At 35.3% G+C, this 19592-nt stretch overlaps 2 protein-coding genes across 4 annotated transcripts; both read right to left on the minus strand.

Moving 5' to 3' along the window:
- Positions 1-653: 653 nt before the first annotated feature.
- Positions 654-5305, minus strand: LOC118061555 (cellulose synthase-like protein G2). Of its 3 annotated transcripts, none has more exons than XM_073412140.1 (8): positions 4468-5303; positions 4191-4298; positions 3276-3407; positions 2957-3169; positions 2737-2836; positions 1870-2052; positions 1438-1784; positions 654-1314 (listed from the first exon to the last, which is right to left on the minus strand). In XM_073412140.1, the coding sequence occupies exons 1-8, from the start codon at positions 5074-5076 to the stop codon at positions 766-768; spliced, it is 2241 nt and encodes a 746-aa protein (XP_073268241.1). In that variant the 5' UTR covers positions 5077-5303; the 3' UTR covers positions 654-765. The 3 variants fall into 3 exon arrangements, with proteins under 3 accessions (XP_073268241.1, XP_034930916.1, XP_034930917.1); XM_035075025.2 differs by having other exon boundaries at positions 1438-1788; positions 1874-2052; positions 4468-5301; XM_035075026.2 differs by lacking the exon at positions 1438-1784 and having other exon boundaries at positions 1874-2052; positions 4468-5305.
- Positions 5306-8697: 3392 nt separating this feature from the next.
- On the minus strand, positions 8698-12893 carry LOC118061554 (FHA domain-containing protein At4g14490). Its single transcript, XM_035075024.2, has 2 exons — positions 11558-12893; positions 8698-9635 (listed from the first exon to the last, which is right to left on the minus strand). The coding sequence occupies exon 1, from the start codon at positions 12712-12714 to the stop codon at positions 11563-11565; it is 1152 nt and encodes a 383-aa protein (XP_034930915.1). The 5' UTR covers positions 12715-12893; the 3' UTR covers positions 8698-9635; positions 11558-11562.
- Between the last annotated feature and the right edge of the window lie 6699 nt (positions 12894-19592).

The raw sequence follows: 19592 nt of genomic DNA on the forward strand, positions 1-19592 counted from the left end.
AACCACCACATCAAATGAGACGGAGACCATATATTCTAGGTAACTCTAAGGGGCTGTTTGGTACTGCTGTCCAAACGGTTTTTTGCACAATTTCAATTTTATTTTTTTTTGCTAAAATTGAGTTCGGTTTGTACTTTCTGGATCGTTTTGATGTGCTAATATCAAAAATGATTTTTAAAAAATAAAAAAAATATTATTGGCATACTTTTCGGCATGAAAAGCTATTTGAAAAGTAACAACTACCACACTCCCAAACACCCTCTAATTATGCTCTAATTATGGAGGAAAAGAGAAACTTTTTTACAAGTGGGCACACTGTAGACAGTGATATTTGCACTCCATCCTTTCATGAAAAGCATCGTTGGCATCCCTAACATGTAAACCAACATCCATCGACAGAGACAAAAACACAAACAAAAGGCATATCAACAAATAAGATTCAGCTGAAAACTTGTTTGTAGGGCAACCAACATGGTCGATCTGAGGCGAGCCTTTACGCCACTTACCATGTTGAAATAAACGCTAGCTTTCTAAATTGTCAAAAAGTAGATAAAGTTGAAAAGTCAAGTGTGTGACAAATTGACAACAGATGCTCCATAAAAACCTGCAGGATCGGTTGATAAAAAAAAAAAAGGACAAGAAAAGAACCAAGATTCACTAGAACAAGCAGTTTTATTTCATTAAGGTGTATGCGAACAAAGATTCCATATCGACCTACAGCTCTTACGTGGCTATAATGTCAAAAATATGGTGCGAGTATATCGCTTAATACATTAAAAAGAAAGATCCCAGACACAAGAAAATTATCGAAAATACAGTAGAGAGCACAGTAACTGATAATGGAATGCATCCCTTGTCCTTCCTTATGGTCATTCCTTCAATAATTGCAGAATTCATAACTAAGATGTAAGATGAAAGGAAAACTTGGACAACCATACTGTCCCAATTGCCAGCAATGATAATTCTGATCACTCCCAGAACAAATGATGCCATGTTCAAGATTATGACCGTAACCATAGGAACAAGCAACATTGATGATGTTTTGAAATCAAATTTACCCATTTGGTAGAGCTTGAACTTTTCTTCATCAGCAGCCTTATTGGTCGGCAAGAAACTGGCTTCCTTTACTCCTATCCTTTTCATGACAGCATCCAAACTCCCATAAGTGTGAGTCGAAACTGACTTCATCATCCATAATCTTTGTTCGTATACCAATGTATTGATTGACCCTCCACTTTTGAGGACCTCGTACAAATGTTTGGATACGGCTGATAGGAAAATGAATGAAAATACAATGAAGAATGAACTCGAAACCTGTGACAAAATAGAGACGAATATGACAAGGCGTTATTGCAGAATATCAACTAAAATTTCTGAAAACTTAAGAGACATGAGGGAAATGCAAAACATGAGTAACAGCACTTTTGTGTTAGTTACCTTCGGGTACAACGGGATTCCATTTAGCAGACAAAGTTGGGGGATGGTAGCAAAACACCATAAAGGCAAACAGTAGAAAAGAGGGAAAAGTGAAATTTCTGCATAGCATAAGCTCTCAAGGAAAGACATCCTCAAAGTTCCATATACAAGAGGGCAAAACTTTGAAAGACCAACTTCAACCACCCCCGAGCTCCATCTGGTGCCTTGAATCAGTAGGTCATTTAAATTTGTGATAGAAGTGCCCAAAAATTGCGGCCTCGATGGGTTAAGATAGACTGATAACCAGCCTTTGCAGTGTAAAATGAAACCTGTGAAGAAATCTTCCGCGACTGAATGGTACAAAAAACCTACCTGAAAACAAAGCATCATAATTTACAATGTTAGAGTAAATATAACTCAGTGATCAAGAAATGAGTTACTAAAAATTATCACATGCCTCTTCACCCCATTTTGTGTGTCTTGGATAGTCACATGAGGCTAAAATTCTAATCTCATGAAGCAACATGCTGGAAACGCTCCCATAACTCATCGGCTTAGCCTTGTAGTTTTGTCGAATGGAATTTACGAATTCATTTGATAAGCCGAAAGTGTCTCTAAGTTCAGGAAGGTTACAACCTGTTACAATATCAAATTTAATTAGCCTGAATTATTTTAAAACAATAACCTGTTAAAATATGGTTGTTCTGTCAATTCTTCTGTTTTAACAAGTCAGATGCAAGTGGGAGACACAAGGCACGCTTGCCTCCAAAACTACATGGAAGTTAAGTAAAGACAACATCAATGCCCTTCACGATATCATGGATTCATTGCTCAGAAGTATTGGCTGAAATTACTTTTAGGATCACCTAGTACATGTTGGGAGCTAGCAGCATGATTTGGATTGGACAAAACCAAACCTACAGAAAAAATCAGCCTTCGTCTACTTTGTTCAGAATCACCTAGTGCAGCTATGCCTACCCCCCACCCTATCTTAAAGGAAAGACAAAACAAGTTGTGATTAAAAGTCTAATTTATTGTAAAATTCAGTATGATGAAAGTGTGTAGAACTGCAGTTTTCGGGATTGAGTTACGAACCCCAATTCTCGCTAATATCTGGAAAATGGGGTCTAAAATTTTCCTTTTCCTTCAGTTTTGGTTCTTCTCGAGTGTATGGCTTTGTAGCAGGGTGAGCTCCTGCTAGGTTTGGTTTTTATGATTGATGAAATGTTTTCATCCATCAAACAAAAAAGAAATTACTTACAGGATTACTAGTCTCTCAGCTTATGGCGCCATAATTTGTGATTTACTAATCATTATTACCTTTTAGCATAGAATCGCCATAGAGTGAGTTCCTCTTGATATAAAAGCCAGTGCCAGACAAGACTGGTCCCTTCAGCCCATCTAAACCTTGCCATAGTATCTGATTTAAGAGTGTGAAATCAATAAATACCAAACCTTGATGAAAAGAGAGAGAGAGAGAGAGAGAGATTAAAAATTGTTACATGAATTATCCTTAATCTTGTTATAATAACATACGTACCCCGAAAGTGGATCTTAGCTGACTGTCATAGATATCATGTTTGCTAATGTTATGAAACCTCTGAGGGAATTGAACAAATGCCAGCGAGGAAGAGATATTAGGATCAAAGAAGAAACACATCGCTTGCCTAGCCGAAGTTGGGTCGTTGCAATACATGTCACAGTCCAGCACTAGTATATGAGGAGAATTGCTTATCACCCCAGAGACCCTAAGCTGCAACCCAAAATCAACAGTGGTTACTGCAAGTCGCCATTTATTTATTATGATTAAAGATGCAATTTAGTGAATGCAACAAAGTGAGAAAGAGGGAATGTCATACAAGGACGTTAAGGGCTCCAGCCTTGAAATGGTGAGGATGAGAAGGCCTCTTCTCACGAGAAACGTAAACAAGAAGGGGCATCTTATTAGCTTCATCTTTCGGAGCTTCCTCATTCGAATTATCTTGTATCACCTGCCAAGATTAAACAAGATTACATGAATGTTGGAATGGTCCAAGTATTTTGCATTTTTTGGTTAATTTCGCAGGAATATTTCTTGCATTCCAAGTGTTTGAGGATATGCTCTAAATGATTTTGTTTTGTATTGGGTGTGCCGCTCAAGTGTGGTTTGTAGATTGGTCATCACTAAAAATTGATTCACTGTGTCTGTTTGCTCAAGCGTGGTTTCTCAGCGGTGTGTTTGCCTTTGTTATATGCTCTGTGTTTTTCCTTAAAATTGATTCACTGTGTCTGCCTCGTGCTCTGCATCTGCCAACCCTCCTTTCCCTTTCCCTTTTTTCTTGAGAAAGGCCTACCATAGGGCCATAGCTTCTGGTTCATAGATTTTCCAATTGGGAAAAAGGATTAAATTACTCTTCAGTCTCTGTTCAATTTTTTATGTTTGAGAATCTACAATTCAGTCCTCTATCTCTTGTTGATCACCTCTAAGCCCCCGCTGTGTTTTCTGTAAGCCTCTGCTGCTATCTCATGAAGGGAACGTTTGCGATTTAGAAAAACCAATATTTGCTTTTCTTAGGAACTAATATATGTTTTAATAAAACGATGAGCCATGGCCAACAAGAGTTAATTAGCTGAACGATAGGTTATCAAACAGGAAGGGCTGATTTATAAAGGAGTTCAAAAGATAAGGACTAAAGATCAATTTAGTAAACAAAATACGTCTCGATGTTTTCTACTCTCTCTGTGAAATCTTTCTTTACAAATAATAAATGAAAAGGTTTTGTGAACAATGGTACCTCAACAAGAGCAGGATGATCTCGACCTGTAATATCACTTTTCGTCTCTTCCAAGACGAAATCTTCTCGAAACCTCATCACACGTTCCTTAAAATCCTCGTATTTTTCCTGTGCCATAATCAATTTATATGATCGATGAACCACATATAAAACAATTTGATAAACTTGAACTTAAATATGAAGGATCTCACCAGAAAATGATTTGAACATGACCAGTCAAAAAACTGGAGGCAAGTGATGAATCACCGCTGACAATTATAGATAAAATCAAAAGTACCTGAATTATTTGCCTGTCTGCCATGAACTCATTAGAGCTTCCAAAGCTATCATCGTCCTTGGATGTTGCTGAAAAGTAAGCCTTGGGACATCTTGTCTTGATTCCATACTTCTTACAAAATGGTAGCCAAGATTTTGCAAACCTCCAAGCTTCTTTCATACCATGCAAAGTAACAGCTGCGCCACCGTCATCCGATAAGTACAAATTAAGCTTCTCTGCAGGATAATCCAAAGCCATGGCCGATAGAACAGTGTTCATTACTTCTAAGGTTGGCTCCTTGTCAGGATCCACAGTACATATAAATACATCAATGGCCGGGAGTTTATCATCCTCGGGCAGTCTTTCAGGGAAAACTGTTCGAGAAACGGGATGCCAGCCATAGGCTTGGCCAATCAGCCATATAAAGGAGAGAAGCAGCTCAGCGACAAAAACTAGAAGCCATAGTAACATGGGAACTGTGGCTTTGGTTTGGGGCTCTTGGAAGAGAAAAAAAGCTCTGTAGTAGATCAAGAAAGCTATAGCAATAGAGTGGAGGAGTCCATGTAATCTGTTGATGAAAATTGATGTCTTTGAGACATGGCATAAATGGAGGGGTGGAGAGATCTCCATTAGTTTCTCAGCTGCTGCAGGTCAGATGAATGTTTTGGTTAGCGTAATTATATGCACCACCGGCTCTAATTATATATATATTCTCTTAATTTTCGAAATTCCTATCTTCACCACCACGTTTTTTACTTGCTCTGCAATCTTCTTCTGCGGGCTTTTCAACTTTCAAGCCGTCTTGCTTGGACTGAGAGTGACCTTCCGTTGAATGACTACTCTCAGGGAAGAGCACAGTCCTTCCACGCACAGATATATATGTACAAGAAACTGTCGAAAAGTAAATATAGAACAAATTAACGTTTGCAACTGCGGTCCAACCTGCTTTTTGTAGATTGAATTCTATTTAGAGTTGAAGGGTATTTTTATAAATATTTAAAGTTTTTTCTGTTTTGATTTTTTACAGTGAGTATGTTTAAGAATATTGTTGTGATTGTTTTTTAAAATATTTTTTTATGTATTAAAATAATTTTTTTTTATTTTTTAAAAATTATTTTTATAATAATGCATTAAAATGATATAAAAAAAATATATATATTAATTTAAAATAAAAAAATATTTTTTAAAAAAATATTTTTAAAACATAAAAATAAATAAAATCTAATAAACTATCGCATCAAATAATACAGAGACCACATGTTATATGTGGTCTCTTGTAATCATAGAGGAAAAGTCAATCTTTTTTTTCCAAGTGGGCGCACTGTAGACAGTGATATCACGGAGAAATTTGCACTCCATCCTTCCATGAAAAGCAATATTGGCATCTCAAAACACAAACAAAAACAAAAAGGCACATCAACGGATAAGATTCAGCTGAAAACTAACCAGTAGGGCAACCAACATGGTCCAGGCCGACTCATCAACGTCGATCCGAGGCTTTACGCTTCTCAAGAAAAAAAAAATACTTTAAAAATTAATTATTATTTATATTTTCAAATACCGGTTCAAATAAATGTTTATTTTCTAAATCATCACCATCATAGATTGTGGGTTGGATGAAAGAAAGAAAATATCTCCCGTTTTTCTCCCATTTTAATAGATCGGCATTTGTTATTTTTTATTTGTATGTTTGAAACTGTTCTTTAAAAAAATATCATTTGAAGGTTATAACCTTTTTTTTTTTTTTTTTCCAGTCAAGTCAAGTATTGAGCTCTAAATTTAATGAATTATCAAATTTATTATTTTTAAACTCAGTAGAGTACTAAACACGCCTCATGTTAGATAAAAAAAATCTTTTATCTATTAAAAAAATAGATTAAAATGTCAAAATCAAAAAATTAATGATTTTATCCTTATACCCGGACTTCAAGCAAACGAGATAAATGGGGAAGTCATTATTTTTAGAATTTATTTGACAGTATAACTGGTATTACTTTTTAAATAACTTTTTATATTAAAATATATATTAAAAATATTTTTTATATATTTTTTTAAAAGTTATTTTTAACATCAACACATTAAAATAATTTGAAAATACTAAAAATATATTAATTTAAAATTAATAAAAATTAATTAAATTTTTTAAAAAACATTTTTAAAACATAAAAACTAACTAAGAGGCTTTAACTTGCTATGCAATCTTCTTCTGCGGGCTTTCAACTTTCAAGTCATCATAGCTTGGACTGAGAGTGACCTTTCGTTAAATAACTAATCTCAGGTAAGCAACGTCCTTCCACGCGCACATATGTACAAGAAACTGTCACTTTAGATTATTGAAATTTTTTACTTGCGCTCTTGTGAATGGAGGTTTGGAAACAACAATTTTCATTTTTTTTTAATAGATATTACTTGCTCGCTCTATGATACAAAAATAATTTAAAGTCAGTTTGTTTTTTAATTTTAAAGGTATTTTAAAAAAATTAATTTACTTCAAATTATTATTTTTTTCAGATCATTTTTATATATTGATGTGAAAATTATTTTTTAACAAATAAATATTATTTTAATACATCTCATAATGAAAAAACAATTACTACCCCACTCTCTAATAAACTTTTATAATTAATTTCTACATAAGAAAAAATAAAATTGGGATTATAGATATGTTTTTTTATATCATAAAATATTTTAATTGAGGAATAAAAAAATAATACATGTACTTAATGTAATAAATTATAAAATGTGTAAATTCATATATTTTAAAATGAGTTATGAATGTCAATTAAAAATTAAAGTTGGAACTTGATATTTCTAATAAGAAAAAAAGGATAGATAAATATACAAATATTTTGTAAGTGCAAGCTAAAAGAGTCCTGTAAGGTAATAATAGCATCTATGCAATAAACTATCGAACATAAGTGAAAATGTAGGAAGTGATAACATTTTTAAAGCCAGATTTTATTTAATTATGCATAAATTAAAATAAATACTCAAAATTTGCCTTGATGCTCGCGCTAGATTATTTGTTTATACAAGAAATAAGTCGCTGATTTCTGTGAGATATATGTTAACAATTTTTTTATTTATATAAAACTGAAAATATCAAAGGGCTATAATAACGAAGAAATCATGATAAAATTATAACCAAGCTATTGAAATCAAGACCAGAAAATTCAAAATATATAGGTAATGTAGTAATTATATTATTCTATCAAATATAAAAATACAAAATCATTCTTGTGCATAGGAGAAATTGAATTATTTTATTTAAGGATTACATTAGTAATTTTATTGTGTAATAAAAAATATAATTATCAAAATAACTCTACATGATCCTAAAAAAACATTTATATCATAATAAAAGTACTACTTTATATCCGAAACAAAAGCAAAAGATAAAATAAAGAAGAGGTAAAATAATAATTATATTATTGTAATAAATAATAATCTATCTTAGGGAACATTAATATAGCAGGGGATTAGTTTTTTTGAATGATATATACTTAATAACAACAATAATTATGGCAAACATTTTAGTTGAAAAAATAAAAATTACAGATTAAAGAAAAAGAAGCCGCATATAAGGAAGACGCGAAACATGTATAGCAAGAATTTTTGTGGAGGGGAACTCTGAAACAAACACAACTGTCTGGAAACTTAACACACTAAAAAATAGAAAGGCCAAAAATATTTTGATTTGTTCTTTGGAACTTGTTCCTTTCCCTTTTTTCTATTATTTTGCAGCAAATGGCGAGACAGATTATCTGCAGGAAAAAACTCGAGCAGTATAATAGTGCAAGTAATTTAGTTTGTTTTACCGACCTAATTTTTAGTGTTTCCGAGTCATTCTTCTTCCCATGACCCTCCATTTGTCTGACTTGGTTAAGCCTTCACAGTTTTGTTCCTTGTTGGTTCCAGCATCAGCACAACCATTGACACTTCAAAGACCAGTTCTTATGGAGAAGAGAAGGATTTCAAAGAAGCACTCCCATTTGAAATCAGCCAACAACAAAGCATCGTATTTTGTTATGGAAAAAATAAAAATAAAAATGAATTAACATGAACATATTACAGCACAGCTTGATTAAAATATGATTGAGATTAATTGCAAGTTAAAGTTCATTAGCCTCTTCCGTCTCTTCCTCATGGTAAAAAGAGGACATGCTGCAAGTGCACAATTTCATCAGATCTTGCTAGTTTAGTATAGCTCTTTCACTAGGATGGCTAGTGATTTTACAAAACTTAATACAGTTAGCGAATTTTGGAAAATTAGAAAAGCTTGCGATAATTGCAAGATTTTACATTAAAAAAAAAAAAAAACAGTAATTGCATTCCTATAGTGGCAAATAACACTTTCCCTAAGCTTGATCAAAAGATTCCCCAGTGAATTTGTCTCCTATTTTCCTTCTCTCTTTTTTCTCACTACGTTTTAAGTGCCAGTAGAGCTAGAATTATCAAGCCATCCCAACTAAAAGCTAGAAGTTTGGATTTAGCAACGAAGGAAAATACAACACAGGCAAGTGGCAAATAGCAACAACTAATGCTAAGGCCACAGTAAGGAAAAAACTAGCAATTACCATTAGCTTCCTGAACATCGAACTGTCTGATAATAGGAAACACATAAACTAAGATGAACACTAGTTCACCAATTTACATGCCGGCACATAAATCAGCAAGATAAGACAATCCTTGATTGCAATCTTGAGTCTTGACACAACACTATAAACCGGGCTAATCACTCTATTAGTGCTGCAGCACAAGGGCATGAACTCACCAACTACCATCAATGTGATACCAAATCCAATCAAATAAACCCAACTAACAATAGAAGCAGGTAAAACCTAATTCAAGCATCAACTTGATTTTGATATCAGTTTGAAGGATGCTACATGAGGGCAGAGATCAAAAGGAGATGGCATGTTACTGCTTAGTAAAAATACTATCAGAAAAGCTAGGGCATTTCATCGTGATGTAGAGTGAGTTAATAATGGTAATAAAATGTTGCAGAATACCACCATGAGGTTATCCTCAAAGCACAGCTGACTCAATATACTTAGCTGCATCCTCTGCTCCATGCAGTTTCATTCCACAACACCAAATTGCATCTAATGAGACGGTTCAGATGGAGCTCAAACTCCAAAATTCAGCATTGCATCCTTAAACTCATCTCCACATAAACATTGGATAATCTGAAAGGAAAACCTCAAGCTGTTAGATATAAAAAAGACAGATTGAACGCATTTGAAAAAAAGATGAAATTGTCCATAAGCTAACAATTTGAGGGAAATTCATGCTATTCTGAGATTAACTAGAACCGTGAACACACCTCACTTTGTCCACCAGTTATATACCCTTGGAAAAACAAATAACATTACAAAATGAAACCTAGAAACTAAAACAGTTTTTGTTATACCCCAACAAAATCAGAAGTGGGAAGTAAGTTGAACAAGTGACAAGTAGATTCACTTATGATGTCAATATTGTCATTCCAAAGCTGCCATGGGATAATAATGACCAGGTGTTGTAAATATTTATTTTGTTTCAAGTCAATTGTTCAACTTGGAAATTTGAGTAACTATGCAATCTTGACAATCTTTCCCTATAGTGAATACCGTGAGTAGAAGCACTACAGAACAGCTAGGGGAGCTTGCATTCAGTGCAATCACATAAGAAACCCAATTGCTAATAGAAAATATGCCACTAGATATAAATAATCACGACCAGGTGGAAAAGAGGATAAACGGTAAGCAAAGAGGATTGTCATTCTGTGTTCTACATACTAGTTCACTTGCGCCAATCTGATGTTACTTCAGTAATAAAGCATTACATTGTCATCATCTATTGCTAACAGCACGCCTCTAATACTGACCCAAGTATCTAATTGTTACCAATATGTATATGCCACTATTTATTTTCACATAACATGGAGAATTTGATGGAGATGAACACATTTATGTATCTAATCATTAAGAGAAACAGCCATCAAGTAAATCCATCCTTTTTTCCCAGAGGCACAAAGGCCCAGTATCATTCGAAGAATTAGTACAGTCAGCAAGCAGAAACACCAAGAAACACATAAAGAACACGTGTGACAAGGGAAAATTGGTAAATAAGAGCTGGACATCCTGCTGATTAGGAACGCTATGCTGATGAAATAGAAACCGCACTTGGAAAAGCCATCAGAAGCTTGCCAGCATTCCAAGCCCCCAATACCTCAGAACCAGCACAAATCAATATCCTATCTCAGACATCCAGAACTGCTAATATAAGTCATATCAGAGCCTAGAAGCCTGCAGCTCTATCCACCAATTACAACTTGAAGAAAACAGCAAGTTCTTTTGAATCATAATCTCAGTTACAAAAATTTGCATGATCTCAGTTTCAAAACAATTTCAATTTTTAGCAGCATCTGCTATGTTTCTACAACAATTCTATTGCAGTGTCGTGGTCTATATGTTCAAACATAGCTTCTTTATGAACTCCTTGTCTTGCTAGAGTACACTCAACATCAAATATAAGGTCGTTGATAAATGATCCCGTCACATTGCAACTCTTTCATCAAATTCAATGAAACCATTCAAAACCCTGTCTAGTTTATTAGGGATGGAAACATGACAGTTTGATCAACTTTATGCAGAGCAGTAGAAAACATCTAAGTATGCTAACAGCCTCTAAGTTTTCTGGCAGGTTAGTGCTCCGTTATAGCCAATTATAAAGTCTTTAGGCTTACGAACCTCACTAAGATCCCAAATTATCCAGCATAAATACACAACTATATGCTAAGAGCTACTCTAAAAGACCAATTTAATACACATCTTATGGAACATGGTGTCCCCCTACACTAAGCTGAAAGAAAAATCCACTCAATTCAACTGCTTGCACTGCAAACAGTAGCCTCTCGTCAAAACACTATTAGCTCCTCTTAGCGGGAATAACTCGCCATAAAAATTACCATAGTTTTCAGAAGAAGAACATGTACATTATAGAGACATGCACACAATGACACAAAGCTCCACCATATTAATAGGAATTGAAACATATGATATGCATATCTCAGTCATAACAAAAGATGGGGAAAAAATAAGAGGGAGAGAAATTAAAAACTGGCTACCTTCTCTAGCCCACAGTCCCTACACCCTGTTTTCTCTTCTGCTCTATCATATACTCCCGAACTCGCTCTGCCTTCCTTCTCATCCCTTCAACCATCTCCTCCGTGACCTCTAATATCTGCTTTGGCAAATCCACCTCCATAGAATTAAACCACTCCTCCAGTGTCATCTTCTCCAAATCCGATAATTCCTTCCCCTTCTCCAAATTCTCATTGGCACTAACTTGTGCCTCACTAACATCACCGTCCTTAGCATCATTCCCCTTGGCTGTGTCATTACACTTTTCTCCAAAACTCGTTTCCTTTTCCGTGATCTCCTCGTGGACATCTTCCACGGTCTCAACTTTCTTCTCATTAGCAACCTCTTTCACCTCTTCTTGTGCATTCATCGCTAAATCAACATTCTCCTTAACATCCACAACATCACATTGAACATTCTCCGCTGGCACTTCCTGTAAATTCTTTATCCTCCCCCTACCTCCACGCACTTTTTTACCCAATTCACCACAATCGACTCCCAAATTCTCCAAAACAACACATTCCTCGTTCTTTCTACTTCTAGTACTCCTCAAATTCATTCTCTTTGCCTCGGCAGGAACCACCCTATCCAATTCCTTCCCCAAAGCCTTAGCACCCCTCGGTCTCCCTCTTCCCCTGTTCTCCGGAACTATCACCTCACTTTTTACCTCCAATTTCTCAGCATTCTCTTCCTCCAAATTTTCAGCATTCTCTCTCTCCTCTTCATTTCCTCTGCGGCTCCGATTCGCTGCGACAGATCCTACTTTAGTTGATTCTTTAGCACGTCTACTCGGATTGCGTCTCAACTGCGAGGTTTCCTCGTGAACGTTGAATTGGACGAGGATCGAAGTTAACTCCCCGAGTTTGATGGTGTCGCCGTCGCGGAGATCGAAGGATTTGTAGGGAGAGAGGGTAGTGGAGTTGAGAGTGGTGCCGTTGGAGGAATCAAGGTCTTGGAGACTCCATTTACCTGATTCGGATACGATTGCGAGGTGCTTTGAGGAGATTCCGGCGTCTTTGATAGGGAAGTTGTTGCCGCGGACAACCCGGCCGATTCGGACAGTGCATCCGGGTCTGAATTCTAGGGTTTCGCCTTCTCTAGGACCTCGCACCATTGTCAATTTCAGTATTGGGGGTTCCATTGGTAGAGAGAAACGATTCGGATGCTTGAAACGTCGTTTTGAAGTGGAGTAGGAGCAGGATTCAGAGTGTTGAAATTAATTTGAAAATGGAAAAGGACTTGGTTCTGTCGTTAAATTACTTGGTTTGACGCAAATCAAAATTTTTGAAAGGTAACTGGGCGGCAAGGAGCTCCCTTCCTTGGTTTATTTTATTTTAGTAATTTTTTTTTTAAGATGAGATTGACAGATCACATATATCTAATTTTATCCACACAAAAAAAAGAAAAAAGAGAGAATTAGCCAAAAAAATATCCTTGCCTTGCTTATAATGTTACGAAGCTATCGGTTGGGAGTGTAATTATAATTATTTTTAAAAATATTTTTTATATTTTTAAAAAATTATTTTTTATATTAATATATTAAAATAATTTAAAAATATCAAAAATTATTAATTTAAAGTAAAAAATTAATTTTTTTTAAAATGTTTTTGAAATGTGAAAACAAGCAAGCCTAATTTTTTTAAATATTTTTATTTAAAAATATATTAAAATAATATTTTTTATTTTTTTAAATATATTTTTTATACAATTCAAACTTTAAAAGAAAAAAAAACTGGTTTCATATCCATACAGATATAGAACCCGTTTGGTTACGTGGTTACGTCCACGTTTCAGGCGTTTTAATTTGACAAGATGTTTGGTTAACAGCAACCAGCGTTTTCAAATAGCATGGGGCCCATTGTCTTTGCGTTCCAAACGCAGGTTTATCAAAAGCATTTGCCATATGCTTCTTGCGTGGCTGCTGTTCAGAGAAAACACATTAATAACTTTACCAAAAAAATTAATTAGCCCTAACGTCCCTCACTGCAGCTCTAACCTCCCTCACTGCAGCTCTCCTCCTCCAAAGCAGCCCGAAGCCATCTCTCCTCCCTCACTGAGCTCTCCCCCTCCAAAGTAGCCCGAAGCCAAAAATCAGTCCTTCTCCTCTTGATTTCAAGCCAAAAATCAGTCTTCTCCGTTTCAAGCTAGCTGTTTCACAGCGAGGGAAACACACCCACAATACCCATTCTCTCACACATATCATCACCAGTGTGTGTATCACAGTGTAGATCACGCCCATCTGCCACCGATCTGCTGCTATGACGAACTTCTTTCTCGGTTGAAGAAGACACACTGTGACCCAGGTAATTTTCTTCGAACTTCACCTGAAAAATTGTTTACATCGTGGCTTATCTGCTAAACACACTGTTTTCTCTAACCACACATTTCGTTTGCTCTGTGTTTTCTTTGCCAGAACCAAATACAACATCGAAATTGTCCTCTTGGAAAGCTGAAAGCCAAGCATCTTACCAATCTCTGTCTCGGTTGCAAAGGAAAAATTAAGGTCAGTTGATCTGTGTCTGTTGCACAAATTAATGTAGTTTTTAATTTTCAGTTGTTGTGTTTAGGGTTTAGAATAAAAATTTATGTTATTGTTGTGTTTGATTATGTATGTTTCGGTTGATTTTAATTCTGTTACTTTGTTATGCCAGTTGTATATTACATTTTCTATTATTGCCGCTGCATGATCTGCTTTTCTTCCGGTTTATGATGCTCTGTTACCGTGTTTGTGTTCGTGTTCCTTTTTTTTTCGATAACTTCGTATGTGTTATAATTAAACTCTGTTTTTTTAATGTAAAACAGAGTTGTACCTGCGAGTGATTTGTTCAGCTTACTCTGTGTTATAATTCGGTTTGTGATGCCCTATCATGTAGTGTTTGTTCAGGTTCTTCAAATATTGTTACACTGTTTTGTGTTGTTGCTCATGTGGGGTTATGTTGATGGCCTGAGGTTGAGTTCAAGTATGTGCATTTTAATGAGTGCCTAATGTTGAGTTTAACTAGCTGATGTGTTTAACATTAGGAAAATTTTCAATCACAAGATAAGGCTTGTTGGAGTAGAGAGATGTTGCATGCATTTTGTGACATATGTATTAAAGCAATTGAGCAAGGTATGCGACCCAACACACATTTCGACAAAGCTGGTTGGAAATATGTTATCAATTGCTTTAAGGATCAAACTGGTCATGCATTAACGAAAGCTCAATTAAAGAATAAGTGGGACGGAATTAAAAAAGATTGGAGAATCTGGAAAAAGTTGCTTTCCGAAACAGGAGTTGGATGGAGTGCTGAACTTGGAACAATTGCAGCTCCAGATGAATGGTGGAAAGCTAAAAACCAGGTCTGTCTTTTTTCAGTATGTTTAGAGCTGTTATAAGCAGCTTGCTTTCGTGTTTTTACATCATTTTTTATTCATTTTGTTGTTCTTTGTCCCTTGTTGTAGGAGATACGTGGGCCAAGAAAGTTTAGGCATGCTGGCATTGATCCAGGATTGTGTTGTAAATATGATATCATGTTTACAAACACAATTGCTACCGGTCAGTATGCTTGGGCTCCATCACAGGGTCTGAATTCGGATGAAGATGGTGGCTGTCAAAGGCAAAATAATGCAGTTAATGAAGACCCTAATCTTGCTGAAGGTAGTGGCGATTCTGAGGAGGATAGTCTTCCAAATTTTATTGCCGATGTCAATAACATGGTGGTTGGTGTCCATTTCGCCAACAACACAAGCAATGTCAATCCAACTGGTAGTAGTGGGAAGAGAAAAGGTGCGCAACAAAGCTCCCAACAAAATGAGAAAAAGAAAAGGGGTGCTGGAAGGGGATCATAATTGTTTTCGCGATTAGACAAGTTAGTGGTTAGTGTCTCTACCAAGAGTGAGTGCACATCAAGTGTTTTCGATAAAAAAGGATGTAGCATAGAAGAGGTGATGAAGGAGTTCCACTCCATTGAGGAAGTGGTGTTCGGCAGTGAGCTGTATTGCTTTGCAACAGAGTTTTTTATGGTTAGAAGCAGGAGGGAAATGTGGGCAACAATTGGTGATATGGACCGAAAATTTCAGTGGCTGAAATTAATGTTTGAGCGAAGGGTTAACTTCCGACCTTGAAGTAAGTTTTCATTTGATATATGGAAGACTTACAATTATGTATTTTATTGTTTGTTATATGTTGCAGCAATTAAATGTTGTTGTGTTTAATATGTTTTGGTAATTATTGCATGCTTTCCATATTTCATGTTTTTTTAATGTTTTGTATTCCAATGAGCTGTTAACATATTGTATTTTAACTGTTTTTTTCACAATTACCAGTCCACAAAAGGGTGAGGATGATGAGGTCTTCTTGCGGCTGTAGAATTGCATAATGGTTGATGCAAACAGTTATGAATTTGCTGTTTTTTTTCAGGTTTATTACCTTGTAACGTTTCATATTTATGGATTCTGCCTTTGTATTTGTATTTGTTGCCTAATTAGTTATGTTTGAGATGATTGGAACATTTTATGTATTCAGGATGCTTTCTCAGCCTTGTATTTTAGATTTTCACCTAACGAATTGCATTTGTTATGAGTTGAATGGATGATTGGCTGAGATTATGTTCATTTGAATGGCTGCTGATTGGGTGAATTTAGTTGACTGGAATGGCAGCTACTGCTGTGAATTATTGTGAATTTACTTGCATGTTTGATAGTGGGTTGAATAGGAGTTGCTTGGTTGAATGTTTGGTTGAATGGTTGGTAAGTGTACAATTTATGGGTTGCTGATGTGTATGGCAGTAAAAACAGCTTGTTTGTGTTGTGTGTGTGTTTGTATTTAAGAAGTAGTATGCTTGCAAAGAGGTGTGATTGGCTGAGAATAAAATTTTTAACCCTTCCCACGGAAGTGAGGGCTGTAATTGCAGGTTTTTTTCTGTTTGTATACTGCAAATTGAGGTTCTTTGCCATTACAAGGTTAGTTGATTTTTAAGGATGCTTTTTAGGTCATAAAGCTTTCTATTGCACAGCTGTTACCGAATTTGCACCTATAAATGCTTTTAAGGCTGCTGTTATTGTGTATTTAAGCAGTGAATGTATGTTTCTTTTTTTCGTATTTATATATCTATCCCTTCTAGGTACTTAGTTTTCTTAAGAAACCTTAAGTGGATGCCACAAATTAATTTACAGCATTTTAATGTATGAACATTGTTTTGTGATGTTGCATGTATGTTTTTGTTGTATAATATTTAATTCGAAACTTCTAAGTAAATTTTTTTCGTCTCATAGGGTTCATTTGAAATTATATTTTTCAACCTTAAGTTAATGACGTCGTAAATAATTTCCTTTAATGCGAAACTTCTAAGTTAATGATGCCACCAATTAATTTACAGCATTTTAATGTATGAACATTGTTTTTTGATGTTGCATGTATGTTTTTGTTGTATAGTATTTAATTCGAAACTTCTAAGTAAATTTTTTTCGTCTCGTAGGGTTCGTTTGAAATTATATTTTTCAACCTTAAGTTAATGACGCTGTAAATAATTTCCTTTAATGCGAAACTTCTAAGTTAATGATGCCACCAATTAATTTACAGCATTTTAATGTATGAACATTGTTTTTTGATGTTGCATGTATGTTTTTGTTGTATAATATTTAATGCGAAACTTCTAAGTAAATTTTTTTCGTCTCGTAGGGTTCATTTGAAATTATATTTTTTTTTCCTTAAGTTAATGACGCTGTAAATAATTTCCTTTATCTTGGATTCCGAAAATATATATGTTGGGGGATAAGTTAATGTCACCAGTACTGTTTTAAATATTGCAAACAAATTACACAAGACAAAACTTTCATGTTAATGTAACGTTGCAGGTTGAAAATTCCAATTATTGTTGTGTTAAAAAATATTGCATGTGTTAAGACCGGCATGAGCGACACATATTTTAAAAACAAATCGTTTAATGAACATGTTTTTTGTACCAATACTATGCAGGTTGGAAATTGATATTAAATTTACGTGCAAAGATATGGACGCGAATTGGTTTAATACGCTTTTTGATGAGCATTATGAAAATGTTATGAATAATGTTGGTCGATATGTGTCTGATGGGTTTGCTGGTACAAGTTCTGCAAGTGGTTTTGGAGATAGTTTTGGTGATCGTTATGTAAACTATAATAGTGAGGCTCAGCACGATGACCTAAATCAACAGGATGACGATGCCGTTGGAGATTTATTTTGGCAGAGAGAGTGTGATCGCAAAAAATTAGTCATATGCACAGCTGGAGCACTAGCGATGTATTACAATACGTATATTTATAAAGAGCCGTGTATGAATTCATACAACACTGGCATGCGCTGGTTGACTGAAATTTTAAATGGCCATTGGATTCGTTGTGTGAACATGTTTCGTATGGATTCTGAGACATTGAAGAGTTTGGCTTTGGAGTTGGAAACGATGTACGGGTTGAAACCGTCTAGACGGATGAGTGTTATTGAGAAAGTAGGCATGTTTCTCTACACTTTAGCTCTCGGTGCGTCGAATAGGGAAGTGCAGGAGCGTTTTCAGCATTCAGGTGAAACTGTTTCTAGAAATTTCAACGAGGTTCTTCGTTCTGTGTGCTTGCTAGCAGCTGATTTAATCAGACCAGTCGATCCAGAATTCACGACAACACCATTGGAAATTGAAATGAATCCCAGATACATGCCCTATTTCAAGGTAAGCAATACTTAGTACAAGTTGTTAAATATTTCAAAAGGTTACAATCAAATATTCACGTGCAATTAAATTGATTCGGAAAAATTGTTTTTTGTATGTAGAATTATATTGGAGCGATTGATGGAACACATGTACGTGCATGTGTTTCACAAGAAAATCAAATACCTTTTATTGGTAGAAAAGGTATACCGACACAAAATATAATGGCAGCCTGTAGCTTTGACATGCAATTTATATTTGTTTGGGCTGGGTGGGAAGGTAGTGCTCACGATACAAGAATTTTTTATGAGGCGATTGGAAATACAAACATACAATTTCCACGACCACCAGAAGGTATATATAAAAAAAAGTTGTGCTTGTTGTTCAGCTGGTGTAATTTGTTTTAATATGAAGTATTTTGTAAGCGTTAATCAATTTTAACATTTATGCAGGGAAGTATTATCTCGTTGATTCGGGATATCCGAATGAGTACGGTTACTTGGGTCCATATAGAGGGGAAAGATATCATCTTCCTGAATTTCGTCGACGAGGACAACCACGGAGTCGGGAGGAACTATTTAACCGAGTCCATTCATCATTACGATGTGTAATCGAACGTACATTTGGAGTTTGGAAGAAAAGATGGCGAATCTTGCAAACCATGCCTGAGTTTCCATACAAATCACAGGTTAAAATTGTTGTCGCATCAATGGCGCTACACAACTATATTCGACGGAAGTCGGCCCAAGATGTTGCATTCAACAAGTTTGATAGCCATCCTGATTTCGTTCCTCAAGATATTTTTCCCGATGTCGCTCCACAATCACAAACAAGTGGACACCAGAGGCCGTCGCGTATGGATTATATTCGTGATGGCATTGCAAATAGTTTGATGGGACAATAATCTTTTCTGTAATAACAAAGCACGCTTCTATTATTGCCGGTATTTATGTGGAAAAAATGTTTTATTTCCTCTTAACACAATGAATTATTTTATTAATGTCATTTTTTTTTATTTAGTCATTTTTTGTACAAAAGCAACCGCAATCACAGTTTTAACCAAACATGTTTTGTACCGCAATAAAATCAAACCACACTTTTAACCAAACACTCAAATCTTTAAACAAACCACAGGAAAAGTGATTTTTTAAAAAAGTGCTTTTTTTCAACCGTAACCACAACAATTACAGCAAAAACAAACACACTCATAATGTGTCAAGTCGAGGTAATCTAGGACGGGCAGCTAAAAGAGATATTTTGTGATGCTAGGGGGAATTAGCTTGGTGGTTATGCTGCCAATGTAGCGCACATCTCATTTACATTACTGTTTATTTTTATATTTTTAAAATATTTTTTTAAA

Source organism: Populus alba, chromosome 10, assembly GCF_005239225.2.
Source record: "Populus alba chromosome 10, ASM523922v2, whole genome shotgun sequence".
Classification (NCBI taxonomy): domain Eukaryota; kingdom Viridiplantae; phylum Streptophyta; class Magnoliopsida; order Malpighiales; family Salicaceae; genus Populus; species Populus alba.

What these genes read in the sequence shown, in the direction of transcription:
- LOC118061555 (XM_073412140.1), bottom strand. Translation starts at nt 5,076, where the DNA reads ATGGAGATCTCTCCACCCCTCCATTTATGCCATGTCTCAAAGACATCA. An exon ending in CAGACAGGCAAATAATTCAG is followed by an intron (nt 4,299 to 4,467) that starts GTACTTTTGATT and finishes ATTATGGCACAG; the next exon opens with GAAAAATACGAGGATTTTAA. An exon ending in AAAATGGGGTGAAGAGGCAT is followed by an intron (nt 1,785 to 1,869) that starts GTGATAATTTTT and finishes GTTTTCAGGTAG; the next exon opens with GTTTTTTGTACCATTCAGTC.
- LOC118061554 (XM_035075024.2), bottom strand. Translation starts at nt 12,714, where the DNA reads ATGGAACCCCCAATACTGAAATTGACAATGGTGCGAGGTCCTAGAGAA.